Raw genomic sequence first — 26,940 nt, 5'->3', positions numbered from 1 at the left:
CCTGAACCTCAGTATAATCCTCCAGAAGTATTTGAGTCTCAGTGAACTGAACGTCAGTGTCAACCTCGCCTCTAGATGGTGCAAACTGACCTACATCCTTTTTCAAACCTCTCCTTAGAGACCCCTAGATGTTTCACAATTGTGTTGTAGCCCTGAACTAGCAAACCTGATTCAAGTAGTCAAGAGCTTTATGATTCCTCGTTGAATAGTTCAAATACATGTTGAATAGTTCCAATACATGAAATGGCTGGGGGTCTCTGAGGAGAGGTTTGAAAAAGGCTGCTCTAACCTACAAAATCTTCTGCGTCACCATTCACCATTTGTCTACTGTTATAAATATCAGGGGCGCAACTTTCACTGGGACTGGGGACGGGAGGGACAGGGGAAATGCCCCCCCCCCCCCTCTGAAATTGCATTTTTGTCCCCACCAGTTTTAGCATTGGAATGTGATACAAAACGAGGCAACGGTATGCTTTAGGATAATGCCGACACCTCCGAACGGTTGGGTAGGCTGTTTGGAGTGTTTATCCAACCGGATAAAAAAAATATAAAAAAATGATATGCCCCCCCACTTCTAAAACCAAAGTTGCACCCCTGATAAATATAGTGGCTTTTGCAAAGATGTAACTAACAATGTCTTGATAAGCTGCTTGAGGACCTTGTCAAAGCTGGCAGGATTTCTGTCCTTCTCTGAATGGCTGATCATGGAGCAGCTTTCCGTTTCATTCTGTAGCTTCAGGAGATGAAGGATGAAACATCTGATTTTATTCTATTTTGACCTAATAAAGTGAACATTTTGTAGGGATATGTACATAATACCGATACACTGACTTCATTATGACTGACCATACCATAATAACCATAATGTGGAATACCAAGCGATCTAAAACGGCTCAAAAGCAGGGTAAAATCCGTCCACGACTCAAGGAGAACCTCAAAGGCTGATGTGTTTCTCTGGTGCAGAAGTCATCAGTTAGTACAGTGGTATTTCAACTTTTTCAACAGGGACCCCATTTTTTTCGCCAGAATTTCTCGTGACCCCACCCCAACTCTAATGGCACAACCTTAAAATTGGTACATTTCTACTTGAAGACCAACAAATAACCTTAATTTAAGTACACGTTCATCTCTCATCAAAATTAAGAGAACCAATATATACATTTACTCAATAAAATTGTCTTTTTCAAATAACCTTTCAAAAAAATATTGTTTATTGTCCCATACAATAATCTGTAGCATACTCTTATTTTATTTTATTTATTTTTAGGTACAAACCCCCACTAGGCGTTGCTGAGAGCCCATTGGCTGTCGAACGAACAATGGGCTGTGTGATTGGACGAAATTACAGCCTGTTTGTGTAGGAGGAACTTCAGCGCAAAAGAACAGGACGTCGGGAATGTTTTAAACAATATTGACACTGTGTGCCTGCCACACTAACACATATTGTGCGGAACGAAAAGTAGAAGGTAAGCTTTACTATTTTATTTTGACAGTGTATGGTTTGACATTTTCGGTGAGTGAGAACATGTTTGAGACTCAGGTGTTGATACCTACTTGCTGCTGCTTGCCCTGCAGTCAGCGAGCGTTCTGTTACCATAGCAATGCCATGCGCTATCCAGCCAAGAAGCTAACTAGCATAGCAGCAGGGAAGTCAAGTTAATACAGTGGGTTTATATTTTGAACTCACTATTTGCAATGTCAATTATTCAGTTACTTTTCTAAAAAGGTTACTGTTGGCTCAGTAGGGAATGGATAAACTGTAATGTGTAAAATAACATTTGCAGCTGGTGAGGGAGGGTATGTTAGGGGTAGGAAGAAAGCAAGTGTTAACATAGCAGAGACTCAGTCAGTGTGTGTGTGTGTGTGTGTGCGCGCGCTAGTTAGGAGATGACTGATACCTATTAGTTACCATGACAACAAGGAAACATAAGGTAAAGTGACCCCCACACAGATCAAATTACCTCCTAGGCTTTAATCTCTGTATGCTGGGGGGCTAGTTGTAACTCATCTTTGGTTAGAATAAAAGAAATATAGCTATGAAAGATAGAGCAGAAATTCTTTATAAATCCACAGGTTACAGTAACAAATAGACCAGAGCATCCCTTTGAACAACTACAGTTCAGTTCCGATTATCTGTAGTGCAGATTTCTCCATGGTCAATTCAAAGCTATTAGGATGTAAGTCAATCTGAGTAGGGCCACCCCTGGGCTCATAGTACAAATGTGCTCTTTTTGTTCAGGATTAGGACCAGACCAGAGGTGGATATGTGGCTTTGTGAGCTGCCTTCTGTTGGGAACGACCACATCTTGCTGGGCCCCTGAAACTGAGGGGCCACGGCCAACAAACAGAGTGGGTGAGTTGGACAGGTGGAGGGCATCGTCTAGCATTTCCACCCGCCTTGAATGCACAGCACAGGTTTGTGTACCTTCAAGAAAAAGTATATATATGTATGTGAGAGTGCTGTTCATTGACTACAACTCAGCGTTAAACTCCGTGGTCCCCTCCAAGCTCATCACCAAGCTCGGGACCCTGGGACTGAACACCTCCCTCTGCAACTGGATCCTGTTCCTCGGTGTCCACATCACTAAGGACTTAACATGATCCACACACATGGTCCGCACTGTCGTGAAGAGGGCACAACAGTGCCTCTTCTCCCACAGGAGGCTGAAGAGATTTGGCATGGGCCCTCAGGTCCTGAAGAGGTTCTACAGCTGCACCATCGAGAGCAACTTGACTGGTTGCATCACTGCTTGGAAAGCAACTGCACCGCCCTCGACCGCAAATCTCTACAGAGGGTGTTGAGGACGGCCCAGTACATCACTGGGGCTGAGCTCCCTGCCATCCTGTACCTCTATATCAGGCGGCGTTAGAGGAAGGCCCGAAAAAATTGCGAAAGACTTCAGCCACCCAAGCCATAGACTGTTCTCTCTGCTACCGTCCGGCAAGTGGTACCGAGGCAACGTTTCTCAGACCTGCATGCTCCGAGACAGCTTCTATCAACAAGCAATAAGACTGTTGTATAGATAATCAAATGATTAACCGGACTACATGCGCTGACTCTATTTTGCACTGACTCTATGCACACTCACAAGACTCTATCCACACACACATACACACACTTACATACGCACACACACAACACACGCGTACTGACGCCACACACACACACACACACTTTCACACATGTACACATACTCTCATCATACAATGCATTCGTACATTTTACAGACCCCTTCCCTTTTCCCACATTTTGTTACGTTACAGCCTTATTCTAAAATGTATTAAATAAAAATGTTCCCTCACCAATCTACACACAATACCCCATAATGACAAAGCTAAAACAGGTTTTTAGACATTTTTGCAAATGTATTTAAACGAACAGATAGGGTATTTACATAATTATTCAGACCCTTTGCTATGAGACTTGAAATTGAGCTCAGGTGCATCCTTTTTCCATTGAACATCCTTAAGATGTTTCTACTAGATTGGAGTCCACCTGTGGTAAATTCAATTGATTGGACATGATTTGGAAAGGCACATACCTGTCTATATAAGGTCCCACATTTGACAGTGCATGTCAGAGCAAAAACCAAGCCATGAGTTCCAAACACATGTCCGTAGAGCTCCGAGACTGGATTGTTACGACGCACAGATCTGAGAAAGTGTACCAAAAAAATGTCTACAGCATTGAAAGTCCCCAAGAACACAGTGGCCTCCATCATTCTTAAATGAAAGAAGTTTGGAACCAACAAGGCTCTCCGCCAGGCCAAACAGCAATCGGGGGAGAAGGGCCTGGGTCAGGGAGGTGACCAAGAACCCGATGGTCACTCTTGACAGAGCTCCAGAGTTCATCTGTGGAAATGGGAGAACCTTCCAGAAGGACAACCATCTTGCAGCACTCCACCAACCAGGCCTTTATGGTAGAGTGGCCAGACAGAAGCCACTCCTCAGTAAAAGGCACATGACAGCCCGCTTGGAGTTTGCCAAAAGGCACCTAAAGGGCTCTCAGACCATGAGAAACGAGGTTCTCTGGTCTGATGAAACCAAGATTGAACTCCTTGGTCTGAATGCCAAGCGTCACGTCTGGAAGAATCCTGGCACCATCCCTAAGGGGAAGCATGGTGGTGGCAGCATCATGCTGTGGGGTTGTTTTTCAGCGGCAGGGACTGGGAGACTAGTCAAGATCGAGGGAAAGATGAACGGAGCAAAGTACAGAGAGATCTTTGATGAAAACCTGCTCCAGGGTGCTCAGAACCTCAGAATGGGGCGAAGGTTCTCCTTGCATCAGGAAAACGACCCTAAACACACAGCCAAGACAACGCAGGAGTGGTATCGGGACAAGTCCTTGAGTGGCCAAGCCAGAGCCCGGACTTGAACCCTATCAAACATAGCTGTGCAGCGACGCTCCCCATGCAACCTGACAGAGCTTGAGAGGATTTGCGGAGAAAAATTTGAGAAACTCCCCAAATACAGTTGTGCCAAGCTTGTAGCGTCATACCCAAGAAGACTCAAGGCTGTAAATGCTGCCGAAGGTGCTTCAACAAAGTACTGAGTTAAGGGTCTGAATACTTATGTAAATGTGATATTTTGGTGGTTAATTTTTTCTAAGAACCTGTTTTTGCTTTGTCATTATGGGGTATTGTGTGTAGATTGATGAGGGGGGGAAACTATTTAATAAGGCTGTAACGTAACAAAATGTGGAAAAGGTCAAGGGGTCTGAATACTTTCCGAATGCAATGTATACGCTGCTGCTACTTAGTTTTTTACATTTTATTATTATCAATCCTGATGCCTAGTCACTTTACCCATGCCTACATGTACATACATAACTACCTCAGCTACCTCGTACCCCTGCACATTGATATGGTATTGGTTCACCCTGTATATAGCTTAATTCTTGTTTTTATTTTCTTATTTTACCTCTGTGTTGTCAGGAAAGAGCTTGTAAGTAAGCATTTCACTGTAAGTATTCGGCGCATGTGACAAATAAAATGTGAAGTGATAATGAGGGAAAATGCAGTGAGCATTGATCAGAGAAAAACATGCAGTCAGGTCAGTGGTTGACTGAATTGTTGATTTGAGTTGTTTTCAGAAGTTTTTTACCATGACTTCAGAACTTTTGCATGAAATAAGTACTTTGTTTTTCCATCTTGAGGATAGAGATTAGTGAATTGAAAATGAATTATTAGATAGTAATAGACCAATATCGTTCTTTGACTAGAATTTACATCTGATATACTAGAAAAAATATGCTTGAGAACACAGAACTGCTAGGCCTATTTAAAGACTATATTTATGCAATTGTTGTTTTTTGGATAGGTCCTAAAGAGAGATCCTATGAGAGTGCTGTTGTAACAGTATACCTGTAGAGGTCACTGGGCCGTCTCGGCCAAGCTCAATTACAAGAGTTCAGGGCCAGGATTATCCAGATCACTGGCTCAGAATACTGTTACCCAGCACCAGAGGAGGCTGGTGGGAGGAGCTATAGGTGGATGGGCTGATTGTAATGGCTGGAATGGAACAAATGGAACGGAGTCAAACATGTTGTTTTCATGTGTTGGATGTGTTTGATACCATTCCATCGATTCCAATCCAGCCATTACAATTAGCTCATCTTCCTATAGCTCCTCCAACTAGCAGCCTATGCCCAGCACCCAGGCCTCCCGCAGCCTGACAGGGATGTCCCTCCTCACCCCCCCGGGCCCTGTCCAGCACTTACCCTTATCATTACCAGCAATTAGCCTACTCTCACCTAGGCTTCACCTTTGGGACGTGAGATCGGAGAGAGAGCCCCTCAGTGATGGTCAGGGCACACAAGGACACTTCAAGGGGATTTAGGCTAAGTTACTGTCTGAGGAGTCTTGTGTTTTTTTCCAAACGGAGTGATCCGTCTGAACTCTGTTACAAACTTGATTCGCTGCCCAATAACTCTTGAATGACCCTCTGCTATGGATGGAATGTTGACAGGCCGAGTACCTACCTGAGAAGAGAAATGGAAATAGAAACATGATTCCCTGTGTACATTACAACCTGGATTCTGATCCAGTTGATTGTATTTCAGGGTGGGGGTACTTGTATCCACATCAAAACACAATTATGTAAATGTATGCAAATTGCTTAGATGTAGGTTGGAAAACAGAATGTATTTTAATTTGTGTTAATTGATGCTTGATAACTCAAGTTAATTAACTAGTGTTACTGTTATGTAAGCCTTTTTTATTCCTCTTTGTGTATCTTCTTCAGGATGGACCTGCGAGCAGAGAGCCCTGACAAAGACTCTGAAGATGATGCCTTCAAGTGTGGACCTGAGGGAGGAGAGGAGGGTGAGGGCTGGGGGAGCGATAGTCAACCCGAGGTCTGCACCCCTACTCCTCCGTCCACTGGCAAGAGGAAGAAGAAAAGGAAAAAGAGGTACTTTAAAGTTAAAATATGTAACTGTGTGGATGTACTGGTGCTTTGATGCTTCCTCTTCCCCAGAACGCTGGGAGAGGCAGAAGTTATTGGGGAAGGATGATTACAACCTTGCAGCAAGGCACGTCTGTCCCCCTCTCTCTGTTTCTTCTCTCCCAGATGACTGTGGATCAATATCGTCAACTGCAAATATGAAAGTGGTGAGTTATCCGGCATATACCAACGTGTGAATTGGTGTGATTTTATCTTTTCAAAGATCACCCATGTCACTTGCTTTGTTACCCCCATGTTGGGATAATCCGAGACCATCCATTTATTTCCTCACAGTCACAGTTTTGCTACTTAGTCTAGTCAAATACATTTGAAGCACAGACGTACACTGAGTATAGCATACATTAGGAACACCTTCTTAATATTGAGTTGCACCCCCTTTTGCCATCAGAACAGCCTCAATTTGTCAGGGTAGGTGTCGAAAGGTGTTGAAAGCGTTCCACAGGGATGCTGGCCCATGTTTACTCCAATGCTTCGCACAGTTGTGTCAAGTTGGCTGGATGTCATTTGGGTGGTGGACCTTTCTTGATACACACGGGAAACTAGACCGTGAAAAACCCAGCAGCGTTGCAGTTCTTGACACAAATCGGTGCACCAGACACCTACTACCATATCCCGTTCAAAGGCACTTAAATCTTTTGTCTTGCCCATTCACCCTCTGAATGGCACACACACAATCCATGTCTCAATTGTCTCAAGGCTTGAAAATCCTTCTTTAACCTGTTTCCTCCCCTTCACCTACACTGATTTGAAGTGGATTTAACAAGTTACATCAATAAGGGATCATAGCTTTCGCCTGGATTCACCTGGTCAGTCTATGTCATGAAAAGAGCAGGGGTTCCTTAATGTTTTGTATACTTAGTGTAGATTAATATATGTCATCTAATAGGAAGTCTTTCTTCCTCACCCTGTCAGTGCGACGTGCTGCTCGCAGATATGGCCTTTTGGAAGCAGTGGAGGGCGAGGACTGGACTCTCTTCTGGACAGACTGCTCTGTCTCACTGGACAGAGTTATGGACATGAAGCGCTACCAGGTACTCAACATCTCCCAAGTGCACTTCTCTCCTCATAGAGTTCTGAAAAGGTTCCTCTGCCCCATTCAATGCTATGTGTCTGCTGTACCCTTACAGAAGATCAACCATTTTCCAGGGATGAGTGAGATTTGTAGAAAGGATCTCCTGGCTCGAAACATGAACCGCATGCTAAAGCTCTTCCCCAAAGACTACAATATCTTTCCCCGAACATGGTGCCTACCAGCAGAGTGAGTTCTCATTGTCAATGTGCTTAAGAGTCTCGTTATTCAAAACACATACAGTACCAGTCAAAAGTTACTCATTCCAGGGTTTTTCTTTATTTTTACTATTTTCTACATTGTAGAATAATGGGGAAGACATCAAAACTATGAAATAACACATATGGAATCATGTGGAAACCCAAAAAGTGTTAAACAAATCCAAATATATTTTATATTTGAGATTCTTCAAAGTAGCCACCCTTTGCCTTGATGACAGCTTTGCACACTCTTGGCATTCTCTCAACCAGCTTCATGTGGTAGTCACCTGGAATGTATTTCAATTAACAGGTGTGCCTTGTTAATTTGTGGAATTTCTTTCCTTCTTAATGTGTTTGAGCCAATCAGTTGTCTTGTGACAAGGTAGGGATGGTATACAGAAGATAGCCCTATTTTGTAAAAGACCAAGTCAATATTATGGCAAGAATGGCTCAAATAAGCAAAGAGAATCGGCAGTCCATCATAACTTTAAGCCATGAAGGTCAGTCAATCCGGAAAACTTCAAGAACCTTGAAAGTTTCTTCAAGTGCAGTCGCAAAAACCATCAGGCACTATAATTAAACTGGCTCTCATGAGGACCGCCACATGAAAGGAAGACCCAGAGTTACCTCTGCTGCAGAGGATAAGTTCATTAGTTAACTGCACCTCAGATTGCAGCCCAAATAAATGCTTCACAGAGTTCAAGTAACATACACATCTCAACATCAACTGTTCAGAGGAGACTGCGTGAATCAGACCTTCATGGTCAGATTACTGCAAAGAAACCACTACTAAAGAACACAAATAAGAATAAGAGACTTGCTTGGGCCAAGAAACACGAGCAATGGACATTAGACCGGTGGACATCTGTCCTTTGGTCTGATGAGTCCAAATGTGAGATTTTTGGTTCCAACCGCCGTGTCTTTGTGAGATGCAGAGTAGGTGAACGGATGATCTCCACATGTGTGGTTCCCACTGTGAAGCATGGAGGAGGAGGTATGATGGTGTGGGGGTGCTTTGCTGGTGACACTGTCTGTGATTTATTTAGAATTCAAGGCACACTTAACCAGCATGGTTACAACAGCATTCTGCAGCGATACGCTATCCCATCTGGTTTGCTCTTAGTGGGACTATCCTTTGTTTTTCAACAATGACCCAAAAGACACCTCCAGGCTGTGTAAGGGATATTTGACCAAGAAGGAGGGTGATGGAGTGCTGCATCAGATGACCTGGCCTCCACAATCACCCGACCTCAACCCAATTGATGGTTTGGGATGAGTTGGACCGCAGAGTGAAGGAAAAGCAGCCAGCAAGTGTTCAGCATATGTGCTGGGCGGCAGGTAGCCTAGTGGTTAGAGCATTGGGCCAGTAACCGAAAGGTTGCTAGATCGAATCCCCGAGCTGCCAAGGTAAAAAATCTGTTCTCAATGACATAAAAACGACATAAAAATATGTGGGAACTCCTTCAAGACTGTTGGAAAAGCATTCCTCATGAAGCTGATTGAGAGAATGCCCAGAGTGTGCAATGAGGGCACGAAAAGACTTGTTCCCCCTCAGGAGACTGAAAAAATTTGGCATGGGTCCTCAGATCCTCAAAAGGTTCTACAGCTGCACCATCAAGAGCATCCTGACTGGTTTTATCACTGCCTGGTATGGCAACTACTCGGCCTCCGACCACAAGGCACTACAGAGGGTAGTGCAAACGGCCCAGTACATCACTGGGGCCAAGCTTCCTGCCATCCAGGACCTCTATACCAGGCGGTGTCAGAGGAAGGCCCTAAAAATTGTCAAAGACTCCAGTCATAGACTGTTCTCTCTGCTACCACATGGCAAGTGGTACCGGAGCGCCAAGTCTAGGTCCAAGAGGCTTTTAAACAGCTTCTACCCCCAAGCCAAAAGACTCCTGAACACCTAATCAAATGCATAGTCACTTTAATAACACTACCTACATGTACATATTACCTCAACTAACTCGTGCCCCCACACATTGTCTCTGTACCCCCCCCCCCCCGTAAATATAGTCACGCAATTGTTATTTTAGTGCTGCTCTTTAATTACTTGTTACTTTTATTTCTTGTTCTTATCCATATTTTTTTTTTAACTGCATTGTTGGTTAGGGGCTCGTAAGTAAGCATTTCACTGTATTCGGCGTATCTGACTAATAAAATTTGATTTGATTTGAAGCTGTCATCAAGGCAAAGGGTGGCTACTTTGAAGAATGTAAAATATATTTAGATTTTTTTTAACACTTTTTTTTGGTTACTACATGATTCCATATGTGTTATTTCCTAGTTTTGTTGTCTTCACTATTATTCTACAATGTAGAAAATAGTAAAAATAAAGAAAAACCCTGGAATGTGTAGGTGTGTCCTAACTTTTGACTGGTACTGTATATGATCAGGAGAGTAATCAATTGAGAATGGAAGTGTTTTTTTGTATCTCTGCAGTTATAGTGACTTCCAAGCTTACACCAGGTCCAAGAAACACAAGACTTTCATCTGTAAGCCAGACTCCGGTTGCCAAGGGCGAGGCATCTTACTCACCAAATCCAGCAAAGACATCCGGCCCGGAGAACACATGATCTGCCAGGTGTACGTCTCCCGGGTGAGACTCACTCCCTTCTCAGAGAGGGATCCTTCTAGACTTTTGTACATATTGTGTAACATTCTGCACAATCAATTCAACTCGTAGTTCAACTGAGGTTGCAGGATGACAGTTGTAATAAATGTGATACCTTATTATGTGACAGTATTTATGGGACCAATCAGAGAGAAGGGTTATGACAATGTCATTATGAAAGGACTAATCCGAGAGTAGGCTATGACGATGTTATTACGAAGGGACTAATCAGAGAGCAGGGTTATGTTGATGTCATTAGGTATATCATAATGCCAACCCTCCTCTCCCCCCAGCCATTCGTTATTGATGGCTTCAAGTTTGACCTGCGTATCTATGTGCTGGTGACCTCCTGTGACCCCTTCCGTATCTTCCTGTACAACGAGGGGCTGGCTCGCTTCTGCACTACCCAATACAATGAGCCCAGCAATGGCAACGTGGTGAGGTGGACAACACAGATACTCCGTTAACACTTCTAATGCCAACTGTTACGCAGCATTACACACTTCTTATTGTCCTATTTCACCCTGTTCTTTGACAGTTAATTGGTAGTTGTGGTGTTGGTTGTGTCGTTGATGCTCTGAAGCATTCGAGATAATCATTTAAAATGGGGAATCGCATCTTTACAGTATTCATATGTTTATTCCAGAATGATAGTATATTTTCTACGGTGTCCTTTCTGATCCCTTATTGTACCTTTACACATCCCTGGCGCTCCCTCACAAAATGTATATTTGTACAAGGATGATGTTTGCATGCATCTGACCAACTATGCCATCAACAAGCACAGTGAGAACTTTGTCCGTGATGACGACACGGGCAGCAAACGGTAAGCAGGTGTTTGTTTACTTCAAATACCTCTCGAGTTGACCTTTAGCTTTGTTTGTATAATTCATCTCATGATGCAAAGCTTGCATCTCTGTTCCCTCCTCCCTGTCGTTCCAGGAAGCTGTCCACCTTGAACAAGCACCTGGAAGCCATGTGTTACGACACAGAGAAGATGTGGTTGGACATTGAGGACGTGATTATTAAGACGCTCATCTCAGCCCACCCTATCCTCAAACACAACTACCACACCTGTTTCCCCAACCACGCAGCCGGCAGTGCCTGCTTTGAGATCCTTGGCTTTGATGTGCTACTAGACCATCGACTCAGGCCCTGGCTGCTGGAGGTGAGGCCTTCTTAAAGAATCAGGATGATGTATTGATTTGGGTCCAGTTCAGTGTTTGTTGAGCTAAGAAATGTGTTATTCTAATCTACTACACTCTCATCATGCAGTGTCCAATATGCATTTCGCTAGCAACTTATAATAACTTTATTATTAACGGTAGATAGCAAACAAGGAATATTCATGATGTTCAATTATTTTCACATTAATATATGGGCGTGTTTATTAAAGGTATACTTCGGGATTTTGACAATGGGGCTTTTTATCTACTTTCCCAGAGTCAGATGAGCTTGTAGATACCATTTTTATGTCTCTGTGTCCAGTATGAAGGAAGTTAGAGGTAGTTTCGCGAGCCAATGCTAACTAGCGTTAGTACAATTAATGGGAGTGTAGCGTCCTAGCAGAGACCCATAAACTTAGTCATTGCGCTAACGCTACTTAGCAATTCCGCTCGCGTTAGTTAGTAGGAGGTAGATAACGTGCCTCATTACCAAAATCCTGAAGTATCCCTTTAATGTTTGTGCAGGTGAACCACTCCCCCAGTTTCACTACTGATTCGCGGTTGGACCGGGAGGTGAAGGATAGCCTGCTGTATGACACCCTGGTCCTTATAAACCTGGGTGCCTGTGACCGCCGTAAGATCACTGAGGAGGAGAAGCGCAGGGTGAAGGAGAGGCTGCAGCAGAACCGCTCCAGAGAGGCTAGGTATAGTCAGGACCATGTGATGGATAGGAAGACAATGCGGAACTTTGATTTCAATGCGCTTGTAGGATCAGTTTGACCATGTAACAATAAGCTATGATGGGTCATTTTATTATAAATTAGCATTGTTATAGACATGTAACAAACAAAGTGATTTGGACCAAACTCAAGCCAACATACACTGAGTGTACAAAACATTAAGAACACTTTTCATGACATAGACTGACCAGGTGAATCCAGGTGAAAGCTATGATCCCTTATTGATGTCACTTGTTAAATCCACTTCAATCAGTGTAAATGAAGGGGAGGAGACAGGTTAAAGAAGGATTTTTAAGCCTTGAGACAACTGAGACATGGGCAAGACTAAAGATGTAAGTGACTTCGAACAGGGTATGGTAGTAGGGGCCAGGCGCACCGGTTTGAGTGTGTCATGAACTGCATCGCTGCTGGTTTTTCACGCTCAACAGTTTCCCATGTGTATCGAGAATGGTCCAACACCCAAGGACATCCAGCCAACTTGACACAACTGTGGGAAGCATTGGAGTCAACATGGGCCAGCATCCCTGTGGAACGCTTTCGACACCTTGTAGAGTCCATGCTGTTCTGAGGGGAAAAGGGGATGCAACTCCATATTAGGATGGTGTTCTTAATGTTTTGTACACTCAGTGTATATTGAGTGTATGCATTCATTCAGTTGTGGTAATGTTGTGTTGTCAGGAGTGAGGAACTGCGTCAGTCCCAGGCAGCCAGTGTAGAGCAGATGCGGAGGTATGAGGCCAAACACCTGGGTGGCTTCCGTGGAATCTACCCCTGTGAGGGTGGAGAGAAGTATGAGAAGTACTTCAAACACAGCAGCTCCCTGTTTCAGGAGACTGCCGCCTCTAAGGCCAGGGAGGAGTGTGCCAGGTAGAAACAATCACCCAAACACTCACACACATACGCACGCACAGGCTTCTTGACAATACCATGAAAACACTCAACAGAAAATACTAAATCGTTGTACCTTTAAATTCACTTTTTTCGTTGTTTCATGTACAACTTCTTTGTGTGTGACTGTGTGTGACTGTCCGCTCAGGCAGCAGCTGCAGGAGCTGCGTCTGAAGCAGGAGCAGAAGGAGAGGGAGCAGAAGGGGAGCCGTAGACGAGACTTGCAGGGGGAGTCTGCAGGAGAGAGGGCCAAACCACACAGAGTACAAGTTCGTCAGACCAACTCCAACTCCCAACAGGTAACTGTGAGTCACATCACCCTGCCCATCAGATTTTATGTAACATTTTACCTCAGGTTTTGAATGTAGTATTGCCTACAGAATCTAGCAGTCAACAACCGTAAAGAGAAGTCTAAAGTCTCGTTGTATCATTGGGGGTGGCAATCTTAGTGGACTTGTAGTTGTAGGGCCTTTCAGTGGCCGCAAGAGGGAGCCAAATATCTTCTCCACTAAACACCTTACACATATGTCCAGCTACCAAACTATATAATGGCCATTTATCATATTTACATAAGCATCTCAATGAATACTGAAGAATGATTTTACACTGTGATGAACTTATTCCTTACTGTATGGTGTGAATTGTGGGTGTCCAGCTCCTGACCATGCCCCTCCTGCCTACTGCTACCAATGGTTCCGCTATGGTGCAGGACCTCTCTGATGAGGAGGTGGAGAGGGTGAGTGGACTGCTCCAACGGGAGAGTCTACTGAGGGACCTGGGGGTGGTGGACCAGATCTATAAGCTGCTGCAGGGGCGAGGCCAGTCCATGCCTAACGGCATTACACCCCCCCGCGAGCAGAATGAGCTGCCCCTACACAGACATGAACGAGCCAATAAGGTTAGGCTACACCTCCATAGTCACTGACTGGTCAGTTTAGTAAGTTCCGTTTATTGTTTCCCTAACAAGGAAATGTGTCCTCCATATTTTTCCTAATATGGGATAAAGAGCTCGACAGCTTGTAGTCCTAAAAAACAGAAATTAGTTCTCTGGTTCGTTCAAGCATTCTTATGGATGGAAATTAATGGGAAAGAATGAGGTTTTGGGATAAACGTTGGAATAAGGTCAGAGATTAACACAGGTTTAGGAGATCTTATACATTTTGTTCTGTGAGAAAATGTTATTTTATATTATATTTGTCACATGCGCCGAATACAACAGGTGTAGACCTTACAGTGAAATGCTTACTTACAAGCCCTTAACCAACAATGCAGTTTTACGAAAAATACCAAAAAAATAAGAAATAAAAGTAACATAATTAAAGAGCAGCAGTAAAATAACAATAGTGAGGCTATATACAGGGGGGTACTGGTACAAAGTCAATGTGCGGGGGCACCGGTTAGTCGAGGTAATTGAGGTAATATATACACGTGGGTAGAGTTATTAAAGTGACTTATGCATAGATAATAATTAAGTGATGTTAGCTGATGAAGATTATCTCATAGAACAAAATGTGTAAGATCTCCTAAGCCTGTGTTTACTACAAACCTTATTTTTGGCGTTTTATCCAAAAACCCTACAACAAAAAAAAACATGAATTTCTCCATAGGCTTTGTTTAACCAATGAGTTATGGCGGAGTTAGTGCCGACAAAAATACAACATTACTCTTGCTCTCTATGGTCACTGCATTGTCTCAAACATTACTCCATTAGTAATGAGATGCTTAAGTCTGTCCTATGTAATGTCTTGCCAGTTGGACTCCCTGACTGAGTTTTCCTGGAGACCGAAGCGCCACTGTACTGTGATCCAACACCTGTTGCCTCCAGGGGCCAAGCCCTGCCGTCAGTACGTCCATTCCCAGCTGCTGCAGCACCGCTGGCCATGGCCCAGTCTGGACAGGGGGCCCGCTCAGACTGAGTCTGCCTGCCTTCAGTACTACACTCCAGAGGACCAAGTCCTAGAGACGGTCCGCCGGGCGCCAGGGGACCTGAGGAGGACCAACAGTGCCCAGCGTATCCCATTGACAAGTGAGCACACCCACTGAGCACCCTCACTGCACCTCACTTTATTGTGTCATTACAGTACCGCCACTGATCTAAAGTTGGACATTGTACTTCTGGGTAATTGGATGGCATAGTATTGATTTTCTCTACCTCTCTCTCTTTTTCTCTCTCTCTTTGACTCTCAGTCAATGGTGCTCGTCAGGGCAGTATGAGCTCGTCTTATGCAGAGTCCAAGGCCCGGACCACAGTGTCAAACATCTCCCAGCTCACGCCTGGACGGCTCCACTGCACCCCCATGTCCTCCGACCCCAAGGCCCTCCAGAGCCTGTTTGTCATCTCCACCCCAGCCCTACTGATCCAGAGGCCCGAGTTCCCCCACCCCATCCGCAAACCCTCGCGCAAAGTCCCCCAGCACGGACAAGGGCGTTAGGGAGCAGGGACTTTACCAGTCCATCCATAGTGCCATAAACCACGAGCAGGGGAGAGTGAACAAGCTTTCCTGGCAAAACTGTACACAAGTTGTCCCTGAAATCCTCGCCCTATACTGTGTACATTTCTTCACTTTTATTTCATGAAAATGAAATTCATTTCTACATTAGCACTGAGCTACTGAGAATTAATTGAAGAGAAATGGAGAATAGATAAATGGAATAGGTCTTATTGTGAAAATATTGAAGCAACGGTGCCTATCGTGACTTAGGTATTGTGCGCGGTACTTGGTAGGAAGACGTGTCATCTCATATGTCTACGCAAACACTGTGGCTTTTACACAATTGAATGTAAGTGAATACTATCTGTGTCTTATCAAATATCTTGGGTTGTTAAATATCACTATAACCACTGAGCCAATGGTGAAAACACGTTTTTTTTTATAATTCTGGAAATCTGGACGTTTTACTCAGTAATGTGAAATCTGAAGGGAAAATGTGACCATGTAGGCATATAGCAGGTTTGTATGACTTTGATGTTGATGACTTTGCTACTATGCTTTGTTATCATATAGATTTGTGTTTAGCTAAGCAGGAAATTCTAATTTTGCAATGGGAACCATAATCAATCATGTGTGCCAAACCTTAGAAGAAAAGCTCAGGATACTGAAATGAGATACTGAAATGGACCACCAAGCTGGACTAACAAATACTCCTCACATTTCACTGATTTTAATTGCAAATTTACCCACAGTATTTTCATATGGTTATTTTAAATTTGGGATGGGGTGTACATTTACTTATTGAGCATTCTTTTATTTGAGTTGGTGAGAAATATAGACAAATGCCTTCAGAAATGTTATGCCTTGATCATTGCTCATGTAGAAATGAGGATATTTGTTAAATTCAGGATGATATTGATAATAGTACTAGGCTTATTATCAATATATACTCCATATGAATAATCAAATAGTTTCCTAATTTGTGTAAATTATTTGGAAATCTTCAATTTGCACATTTGTAGGCCTACAAATTATGAGTGAAATCTTTGGAAATGCAAACTAAAATTTCAATGAAAATGTACGTTTATTTTCTTTAACAATGATCTTGTTTGATTTTTTTCATAAACGTTGTCGGCCTACTACTGTATTTAAATGGTAATTCGATATTTCGATGTGTTTGCATTTTACCTCAAGAATTATTTGGAAAAGTAGGCTTTAATTACAATCGAAATCATTGAACGATATATTTTTCGATTGGAATATGTAGGCCTTTGTAGAGTTTCGATGTGCGTGATCTCAAGTCTATCGCTCAAGACCTATGAGCTGTTGATATAGTTGTCATAACAATAGTTTCAGTTACATAGTTAAATTACACAGTTTAGTTATAGTTTCATATAACTTTCAACACCCTTTATCACAATATTTACATTTCAATAAAAGCACATTCGTTTTATTGTCATCTACAAACACAATAACTCAAGCCCCGTATATACGAATAATGATTGATTTTTAATCGCAAAAATAAAGTAGTCTTTACTTTTCACGCTGAAACAGCCTGCTGATGAAGACAACATCTTATTGTTGACATCTTTGAATGCCTATTAAAAATATAGGTTATCAGTTTGTTGTTAGAAATTAGTCATAAAATGTAAGCTGTGTTCTTGTCTATTCGATCCAATGAACTAGCCTATGCATCAATATTCTCTAGTATTTCAGCTAATAGCTAGCTCTTCACAGTTTAATATTTGTATCAGGTTCACGTAAATACGTCTATTCCACATTGGTTCAAAATGACGTGTAAAAAAACGTTGATTCAATCAGTGTGTGCCCAGTGGGTTCCCTCGTCTCCCTATCACCCCTCCCTTGTTGGTTTCTCTCACTTTGCATTCAAGCGCGCAATGCTTTGTCTGTTGTCTGGAGATTTTCGTCTGGAGACATAATCGTATCCAAAACAAGGCAGGATATACCCCGTGAAGCTATAATCCATGTAGTCTGCCCCATCATTCACGGACTTCAGAGAGGAAGGCAATTGAATTGGCATGGAAATGTTGGTCTTCACCGAGGAAAGTCATGCCTAAACTTCAAACCTTGCGTTTATTCCATGAAGTGTAATATATGCTAGTAGCCTGACTTAAATAAGATTTTAAACAAAGTAGAAAATGAGCTCTTATTTCGTTAATGCTCTATTCTCAAAAAACAACAACAGCGAGTCCTGGCATTCCGATTATGGGCTGGCACATGATTTGGGAAGCACATCCTCTGTATCGTACGGATACGGTGCCGGTGGCACCATCCAGCAGCAGCATCCCACGCAGTTAACGGAATTCTACAATGGCACATCGTTGTCCAAAACCGCTCACCAACACCAACTAAATCCGTGCGTATTATCGCTGCCAATGGGCAGCTTGTATCATGCCCACGATGTGATACAGAGACCAACCTTTTCCGCATCCCATAATACGGATTGTATCCAGTACAGTGATTATCATTTGAAATCCACCGGGGTTGCAAATGATTCCGTGTGCGCAGAACAGTGCTCCTCTCTACCCGACCTCTTTCCCTGGATGAAACCACAAGGTGAGTCAATGACCCTTAAAACACCTCATTTGAGAATTTGGTTGACCTCGGAGATATGTGAGACACCCCCCCCCCCCTCCAATAAACTTCGTTTCAAATGACCCCCAATAAACTTCGTTGTTTTTCCAGCATTTCTGGAGAGGACAATGGCTCGTTATGGTGTCAAAAATAAACTGTAAATCTATTTTATGATGTGAGAAAAGTTTTTGCTTCGCCTGATTTTTATTTGTAGGTGTCTGTGTGTGTCTTCACTAACAGCTATGGTATGTGGTAGCCTTTGTTTAGGCCTATTGAGTCAATGTTCATCTAAATGTCTCTAAAATGTTTTGTCTCTCAGCAGCTACCGGACGGAGAAGAGGCAGACAGGCATACAGTCGCTTCCAGACTCTGGAACTTGAGAAGGAGTTCTTATTCAACTCTTACTTGACCCGCAAGCGCAAGGTTGAAGTGTCGCACGCTCTGGCACTCACCGAGCGGCAGATTAAAATCTGGTTTCAGAACAGACGCATGAAATGGAAGAAGGAGAAGAAGAAGGACACATTTCCGATAAACAGGCCGGATCAGAATGAAATCAAGAAAGAGAGCAAAGAAACTTACAAGAATATTCAGACGTCAGATGAGGAGGGTAAAGGATAAGACTATCCTAGACTTGGTGATGGGAGGTCACACAGTGATAACAAATGTGTTAATTATAAATTGCATTTCGAATAAAAAAAAATCAACAGTCAAATCTATTGTGTTTGTTGATAATTCATTGTCAAATTAAATTCAATAAAACTTGAGAAGACGTGCGCAAAATAGCTTTTACGCACCATTTTACGCATCATTCCAATTAGAGGTTTGTGCGTGTGAATCACTTCTGCAGAATAGTCTGAACAGGTATTTATGTTGTTAGAATGTATAATTCTGTAATTTAGTGCAGTATGGTAGCACAGCTGCCACACTTTCTGCCACTAATAATAATGATTCATTAGATGGGCTTCCGAGTGGCGCAGCGGTCTAAGGCACGGCATCTCAGTGCTCGAGGCGTCAGTACAGACCCTGGTTCGATTCCAGGCTGTATCACAAACGGCCGTGATTGGTAGTCCCATAGGGTGGCGCACAATTGGCCAAGCGTCGTACGGGTTAGGGTTTGGCCGGGGTAGGCCGTCATTGTAAATAAGAATTTGTTCTTAACTGACTTTCCTAGTTAAAAAAAGGATCAATTAAAAATGTATTTAAAAAAAAAAAAGCTGGCACTAAATCCTAACTTAAGATGTGCATAAAGAATTTTGCGCAAACCTCCAATGGGCATGTTTTATGCAAAGATAGAGTAACGTGCACATCTAGAGTCCCTGTCATTTTAATTGGCAGTTTTGTATCTGTGTTGTCAATGTTGTGTCTAGAGCTGTTGTCAGGCCTTGGCTGTGAAGGCTGCTACTGGATGTAAACTGTAAATAAAATGTAACCTTTTAAATTCGAAGCCTCTCCTTTATTGTGAAACATATAGGCCTACCTAATAGTGTAATTGTTCGGATCTTTGTTTGCTGAAATCCATACTTTTTTAATAAAACGTTAATCAAATACAACCACCAACTGTTTTCTTGAATAGATTCAATTGGCACATGCGCATTTGCGCTGAGTTGCCATAGAGCAACAGTAACTAGGAAACAGTCGGTGGTTGTATTTGATGAACGTTTAATTAAAAAGTATGGGTTTCAGAAAACAAAGAAAGACATGCAACAACAGATGACAAACAGGTACACAGCAAGCGTTAAGGAATTAACATTTGGAAGTGTCGACGCATAGCTAATTGAAGGAGTCGGAGGTTCATTTAAAATAACGAATCTTTGCTCAACTCTGTGGAGGAGTTAAGCTGGCTAACAACCAAGATCACATATTGCAGGTCTGTATCCAGTTTCCTCCGTGTTATATCGACATTTTGAGTAGCCTATACAGTTTGGCACTAGCATAACAAATTCAAAAGATCTAGAGATATTATAGAAAAAAATATTTGTTTTACTATGTCGGGTAACTGATATTTTGTACACCATCATTTAGTCTAATATAAGCCTGGTTGAATTCATGCCAATTGTATATTCATTGGGCCTAGATTGAAAAAAGTGTCTGAAGGTTAATAAACAGTCTGAAATTGTGGAAACACACAATTTCAGCTAAATTTTATCCACCTTTATGAGGCAAATACATTGTAGTTAATGAAAACCATAATGTATCAAAATGCTTCATGTTAGTTTATTGTTGATAGGTTGTTAGCATTTTTTAGACTGCAATACAATGTGCCAACGTAGGCCTATAGACCTAATTACAGGTCACATTCATCCAAAGTAGAATCATTTCAAACTGCATTTGACAACCTCCAAGTCTACATAATATTTACGAATTTTATAGAAATAGCTATAAAAAACGAATTCTCCGTTTATTGTCGTGGAGGTTAGGCCTGTTGGTCTTACTAATGAAAAACATTCCTGAATTAATTTCAATAAAAAAACATTGCAAGTTTCCTAGAATATGTTCGGTTTAGGCTAGTCCTGCTTTGGGGAGATTAGGCCGAATTTTCTCTGTGCGACCTTTTGCAGAAGGAATAGGTTGCATTGGGGGGTTTTATGGTTTTATTGCATCTATAAACGTCGGAAATCCTTTTGTCAATTAAATTTAATTTAACAGGGCACCATGCAAACAGTTGCTTTGGCTATGTAACGGAACATTTTTCCATACATTTTATATAAATATTTTACCTGGGCACAGACGTCAGTTCAACCTCTATTACACGTTGGCTTAACATAATTTCATTGAAATGACGTGGAAACAACGTTGATTCAACCAATGTGTGCCCAGTGGGTGTTTTCAAATAGGGATATCTTTGGTCTATATATCTTAACATACAACTGTTTTATATGAGAGAAAAATCTTAAGATGGGCAGCTCAGTAGGCTATTGCAACAGTATAGGCTAATTACATGGATCCCTATCATATTTTGTCGCATTTGTTTGAAAATCTGTGCTAGTGCAATGAAGGTAGGCCTATAGGCTATCTAAGGGATTCATAAAGGGTTCACGCTTGATTATGTTGATATATAACTAGTTTAACGTAACTACATTACTAAACGTAATGCAAATGTAGACTAGGCCTTAAATACTTATCCGTTTACATAGTCTACCTATAGGCTTTTATCAATAATTTAAGTAAACTTATAATAACTATCCTATAAGACAATGTAAATTGTAACCAAACATGTTTTATATAAGCCTATATGCTATTGTATGGAACTACAATTTGGTCAAACGTTTCAGCATTTTTGTAGCTTAATATTCAATTGATAAGGCATGATCATCAAATGCTCTAATTAGGATACAGGCCTGAAATATTATAGACCTAGCCATTTCGCTTTAAAGACAACGTAGCTTTAAAAAAAAGGCAAAAATGCTATCCCATCTTTGAAAGGAAAAAATGGCAATGAAGAAAGAAATGCCTTCTATTGAAGCGTTCCTGAAAAAATGCAATAAATTAGAGTCTGCTAATGAAAATGTACAACTTTATGATGGAACTTTACGACTGGCTGGGTTCTGGGATTGGCTGAGGTTGGTCATGCGGACTCTGGACAGGGAACTTTTCCCCCCTTGAGGTTATATTGCAGCTGTCTGTTTTCGACCGCTCATTCAGTAACACCTTCGTTTTCTTGGCTCTTGTATAAGCTACAGTTGAATTCTGGTAGAAATGTGTTCTGTATCTACGGAGCTCCACCAACTGAGAGATGGAGTCAATGAGGAATCTCTCATCCAATGTTAGCATATGCTAATGTGGCTATCTCTGAATTGCACCGTCAAAGAAGACTCAATATTCGCAAGGACAATGGAATACTTTCTTTTTGATTTTTCACAGAGGGAATCGTTTAGTTATTGCTACTTACCGTATGCAATATACCAGATTAACAGTAATGGAAGACGTAAAAAGAACTGTGATAATCACATCCGGAATACCCACATGCGAAATGATGAATTATCAACAAAAGGTAGGTCGTCAAATCTCAATGTCCTATATCACCACAATCATACTTGAAGCCTGTCTTATAAGGTTTTTAAAATGATAAAATGTTGAGTAGGTCATGAGGTGCAAATTATGTTCGATAAAAACCGTTACAAATGTAACATTGGTAGCATACAAAATGGCTAGTGTCTTAAAGTGTACTAGCATTGTATTGATTTGCAATACCTATAGTGCGTTAGTGGCAAGATGGCAGCAGTATCTTTGGCGGGTGACTGTGGCCTAAATGCATTTAGTATTTTAAGGTTTCAGATAAATAGGTAGGCCTATATGATACCTCTTGGAAGTTGCCACAATCATGTGCACACACTGAAAATGAGACAACCCAAAATATTTAGATCTAGATTTCCTGTGTTTTGTTTTTTAGATGTACAGTGTTTTTTATTGTGTGTCGCCTACATTTGTATTACCTTTGAGCTAGCTGTAATGCTAAGTAGATATGCTACAATTGACTCATACCCAAAATGTTTTATGGGTCATTTAAAGAGTAAAATCGAGACATGATGTAAGCGATGTTCTCAATGGTTCAATGTCATTTTTCAGAATCCACTTTCCAATCATCTGCACTATTCGACGTCGTCATCATCATCATCATCAGCATCAACATCAACATTATCGTCGAGCCTCAATCAATAAATTGATAAGCTGTATGTTATTCACTCCATTTATACAGCAGTATGCTGACACATTTTCTTTACAACCTGATCTCGTGTATTGCTCTTTGACTCCATCTACTGGCGACAATAAGCCTACATTTGGACACCGAATTCTTGAGACAGAAGCTTTCAGAATGACATATTGACGTATTCGTACAAATTATTTATTTTTTCTTTCGTTTTTTATTATCAAATTAAACTAAAGCAAACTAAAATGTATTTTGCACAAACGCTATTGACGTTGAGTAACTGTCATTCTGTATACAGACAAGTCGTAGGATACTTAGCAACAATGTTTGATTACTTGTGGAAACATCATTTTGTTGAAGGAAGTCTACACAGACTATTAACTATCAAGTTTAAATAATACAACATGATTTTGTTGAAATATCAAAGGTTTTTACAGTGAACGGGAAATAACATTGATTGGAAAAAGGAAAGACATCCTATTGTAAAGAAAGTGGTATTGTTTATTGATTAAAATGTATTGAACGTTTTAGTCCAACAAAAAAATAACGATAATAGCATAATAATAATAAATATTAAATAATATTATTCAACTCAATAATATGGGTCTACTGATATAAGAAGCAGTCAAAAACAATATCAGACTAGATTCGATAATGACAATATTTATATTAATGTAAATATATTTATTTGATAATATTCAAAAACATAGATTATTTATTTTAGTGGTTAATAATAAAACATGCTGCATGTAATGTGGTCTACTTAGGCCTACAAGTTCCCGAAAAATGAACGGCAATCTTTAAGTGATGAATGTTGAAACCAATGTGTAATATCCTCTGCATTGGCCTTGATCAGTTGGAAAATCATTTTGCCTTCTGTGAGTTGATTTGTCAGTGTAGACGTCTTGGTCGTGTTTTACTTTTTATCCGGCCAGTGTGGGAATACCTAGAAAACATAACGAACACGTTAACTTATACGTGAACGAATGATGAAACATAAATTATGTCAAACAGCTTAAAATAACAGCTGCATGAAAGTAGAAATTCAGCTGGATCAATTCAATAGGCCCACGTTTGATTGTGCAACTAGCCCACTTCTAGTAATCAATACTTTACATTTGTGGGTAATTGAAAGAACCAACAAACAACAACATTATTCTTCTTAAGTCAATTTTATAAAAGGGGAAATTGTACAGTGATTATTTCATGCAAACCAAAGATCGAATAAAGATCATATAAGGGTCAATTTGTGTGTGTGTGTGTGTGTGTGTGTGTGTGTGTGTGTGTGTGTGTGTGTGTGTGTGTGTGTGTGTGTGTGTGTGTGTGTGTGTGTGTGTGTGTGGAGAGAGAGGGTGGTGTTGCCAGCATTATATTATTTATATCGTTTGTTTGGAACGAAATTAAGAACGAAAACGAAATGCTTCAATGTTTAATGAATCAGAGGGCGCAAGCTCATTTGATATGTGGAAAGACTGCGCGAGAAGCCTGGGCGCTTCGTTTCGAGTCACTGGGGACCCCTGTGCGCAACAAGAGCCCCCCCATGAGAGCAATATTGCAACCAGACGCTCGCGATTGGCCGGACGTTGATCAGATGGTACAGTTCCCTTCTGCCCTATTGAGTGGCACCTCGCAAGCCCCCTTCAGCTAAAACCAAATCTCCGATAAAGTAATGGCAAAACCACTTGGACTATAAAACATTACAAATCATATTCCTCGGAGCAAATTTGTCCATCCAATGAGTTCCTATTTTGTCAACTCAACTTTTCCTGTTTCTCTGCCGGGAGGACAGGAGTCTCTCCTCGCTCAGATACCTTTATATTCCTCCGGATATACTGACCCTTTAAGACACTTTTCCAACGCTACATATGGAGCTGCCAATATGCAAGAGAAGGTTTACCCAACCTCATATTACCAGCAAACCACTAGTCTCTACGGTCGCCCCAGCACCAGCGCTCCCTGCGACTATACAGCTGCCACTTTTTACACTGACCGCTCGTGCGCTTTCGCAAATCGAGAGGAGCAGCCGCTCTTTGTAACTCAGGATCAGCGCAAGTCAGAGTGCCTCGAGCAGAATGTAAACATAACCACTGCTGTGGACGACAAGTCTTCTCTGCTTTATCCGTGGATGCAAAGGATGAATTCTTGCACCGCCGGTCAGTGAAATCTTTACTTTTGATTTTTGTTAACGTTTAACGTGTTTTCATTGTTAATTTATTGAAAGGGGGGTTTACAATCTGCATGTTGCCTATCAATCAGATGACTACTGTAACAGTGTTGCCTGGCAGAGTCCATAATATGCATAGACATTGTAGCTTATAAGTAACTATTGCTTTGAAATTAAGACGGGAAAAATAGAAAAGAGGAAGAATTTTACTAGTCGTTGTGTGAACACTTGCATGATGATTTGATGACTGGGATATGTATTGGATTCTATCGCCGGGAACGTGATTGACATGAAAAATATATGAACAGATAAACTGGTTTTGTATAGGAAACGCGTTAAACTGTCAAAATGCAGTGGGCTATCATGTGAATCAAATTGATAATTTCAACTACGCTATGCTATTTTTAAGGTTTTAGTAATGGAGGCTATTTTACATGTATATAGGCTAATTTATTACATCCATAATAGTGATTGTAACAATAGTCTATAACAGTGATGATAGTGTAAAGGTATCCATCCTGTCCATGTCTTTGTTTCTTACATAATTGCTGGGTTTGGTTTGCTATTCTTTTTTTGTAGGGACATTGGGCAGCAGTGGACGCAGGGGCCGTCAGACCTATACTCGATACCAGACTCTTGAGCTCGAGAAAGAGTTCCATTTCAATAGGTATCTCACCAGGCGTCGTCGAATCGAGATTTCGCATGCTCTGTGTCTCACTGAACGTCAGATAAAGATTTGGTTCCAGAATCGCAGAATGAAGTGGAAAAAGGAGAACAAAGTTATGAATCCTTCGAAACCCAGCGACGAAGAGGAGGAAAAGCAGGCAGATTAAAAGACACTGAGTAAAAAAGCTACACAAGCCATCCTATAACTGTCGTAACATGAATTGAGAGATGTTTAATTATTGTTGGTTGTTGTTTTTCATAAAATAGCTGCATAGGCCTACACATTTTTGTGAAAATATGTAAATAGGCCTACTAGATAAATATATTTGCACGATGAAATAACGTCTGTTGGTTAGAAACAGGTTCAAACCAACTGAAGCTGGCTAGCCTATTCTTAATTAATTGATTTTGTATTTTTGTTTTGTCAATATTGTTGCTTGAAAGTAAAATAGGGTTTACCACATCCACAATGTCAAAATTGGCTATATCGTAAAAATGAATGAAAAAAGAAATGTGGTCTTAATTTAAGGTTAGGTAGTGTGGTTAAGGTATAAAATCACATTTTAGGAAGATCAATTGTAGAAATAGGCGGGGTTTATGACTTTGTGGTTGTGGTAACTGGTGACGACCGTGAAATAGGCCTTACACTCGCACATTTTGGTTTCCTGGAGCGGCGTTGAAGTGCAAAAACAAGCCTAGTCAAAATACTCGATAATTAAATATTTTTGCTTCAAAAATATTTTTTATGGCACCATTATAGATACAAGAGAGATGCTTTGGCCTAATAGCCTACCATAGTGTGTGTTGTATTTTGTTCGTTTTAGGCTTTTACATCGCTTTGTCATATTCAACTGGATAATGTTTTCACAAGTTGTTTATTGTGCACTTACCATCTGGATGTCGTGTGCAATATTATGTAAGACATGTTTTGTTATCTTTTGTAAATGCAAATAAAGCGTTGGTAATTTCTGCAAATATTTCATAGAAAGTTTTCTTGTTTTATTGATGTGAAGGCAACAGTCTTATAATAGTTATTATTATCATCCTGTAAAATGGACCTAGTTGAGCAAGCCGGACATTTAAATAGGCTAGTCTCTCTTTAATGATACAAATGCCTAGTGTATTAGGCCTACATATATGTTTTTGTATAATTTTTTTATACTGGGATACATGTCTGAGAGACCTATTGGTAAAATAGCTTAGCCTACTTTTGTGTCCTAGAACAGTCGATGTAAAAAATAAATAAATGAACAATGAAAAAAAGTATTCAGAGCACCCTCTCTGACAGTT

At 41.2% G+C, this 26,940-nt stretch overlaps 3 protein-coding genes and 1 long non-coding RNA gene across 7 annotated transcripts; all 4 read left to right on the top strand.

Annotated features, from left to right (window-relative positions):
• Positions 1-1,341: 1,341 nt before the first annotated feature.
• ttll6 (tubulin tyrosine ligase-like family, member 6) lies at positions 1,342-16,724 on the top strand. Of its 3 annotated transcripts, none has more exons than XM_045702488.1 (16): positions 1,342-1,466; positions 2,240-2,353; positions 6,244-6,411; positions 6,574-6,611; positions 7,378-7,496; positions 7,593-7,723; positions 10,180-10,336; positions 10,645-10,788; positions 11,092-11,177; positions 11,294-11,519; positions 12,043-12,221; positions 12,936-13,124; positions 13,294-13,450; positions 13,801-14,043; positions 14,898-15,171; positions 15,333-16,724. In XM_045702488.1, exons 3-16 carry the CDS (start codon positions 6,245-6,247, stop codon positions 15,575-15,577), a joined length of 2,355 nt encoding a protein of 784 aa, XP_045558444.1. In that variant the 5' UTR covers positions 1,342-1,466; positions 2,240-2,353; position 6,244; the 3' UTR covers positions 15,578-16,724. The 3 variants fall into 3 exon arrangements, with proteins under 3 accessions (XP_045558444.1, XP_014014596.1, XP_014014594.1); XM_014159121.2 differs by having other exon boundaries at positions 10,159-10,336; positions 13,294-13,444; XM_014159119.2 differs by having other exon boundaries at positions 10,159-10,336.
• A 605-nt stretch (positions 16,725-17,329) lies between these two features.
• On the top strand, positions 17,330-19,198 carry hoxb8ba (homeobox protein HoxB8ba2). Of its 2 annotated transcripts, none has more exons than XM_014158479.2 (2): positions 17,330-18,154; positions 18,495-19,198. In XM_014158479.2, exons 1-2 carry the CDS (start codon positions 17,737-17,739, stop codon positions 18,788-18,790), a joined length of 714 nt encoding a protein of 237 aa, XP_014013954.2. In that variant the 5' UTR covers positions 17,330-17,736; the 3' UTR covers positions 18,791-19,198.
• A 2,573-nt stretch (positions 19,199-21,771) lies between these two features.
• LOC123729015 (uncharacterized) lies at positions 21,772-23,084 on the top strand. The gene is made up of 2 exons (XR_006760737.1): positions 21,772-22,163; positions 22,739-23,084. It is a non-coding gene; the product is annotated as an uncharacterized lncRNA (long non-coding RNA).
• Positions 23,085-24,408: 1,324 nt separating this feature from the next.
• On the top strand, positions 24,409-26,124 carry hoxb6ba (homeobox protein HoxB6ba). Its single transcript, NM_001141675.1, is given in 2 exon segments — positions 24,409-24,973; positions 25,564-26,124. Coding segments are annotated over 2 exon segments (672 nt in total). The 5' UTR covers positions 24,409-24,555; the 3' UTR covers positions 25,818-26,124.
• The last annotated feature ends 816 nt before the right edge of the window (positions 26,125-26,940 follow it).

This window comes from Salmo salar, chromosome ssa19, assembly GCF_905237065.1.
Source record: "Salmo salar chromosome ssa19, Ssal_v3.1, whole genome shotgun sequence".
NCBI classification, from domain to species: domain Eukaryota; kingdom Metazoa; phylum Chordata; class Actinopteri; order Salmoniformes; family Salmonidae; genus Salmo; species Salmo salar.
The sequence above is the reverse complement of the archived record's forward strand: the minus strand, read 5'-3'. Positions and strand labels throughout refer to the sequence as shown.

What these genes read in the sequence shown, in the direction of transcription:
- ttll6 (XM_014159119.2), top strand. Translation starts at nt 6,245, where the DNA reads ATGGACCTGCGAGCAGAGAGCCCTGACAAAGACTCTGAAGATGATGCC. An exon ending in TGGACATGAAGCGCTACCAG is followed by an intron (nt 7,497 to 7,592) that starts GTACTCAACATC and finishes GTACCCTTACAG; the next exon opens with AAGATCAACCATTTTCCAGG. An exon ending in CCAGCGTATCCCATTGACAA is followed by an intron (nt 15,172 to 15,332) that starts GTGAGCACACCC and finishes TTTGACTCTCAG; the next exon opens with TCAATGGTGCTCGTCAGGGC.
- hoxb8ba (XM_014158479.2), top strand. Translation starts at nt 17,737, where the DNA reads ATGAGCTCTTATTTCGTTAATGCTCTATTCTCAAAAAACAACAACAGC. An exon ending in TCCCTGGATGAAACCACAAG is followed by an intron (nt 18,155 to 18,494) that starts GTGAGTCAATGA and finishes GTCTCTCAGCAG; the next exon opens with CTACCGGACGGAGAAGAGGC.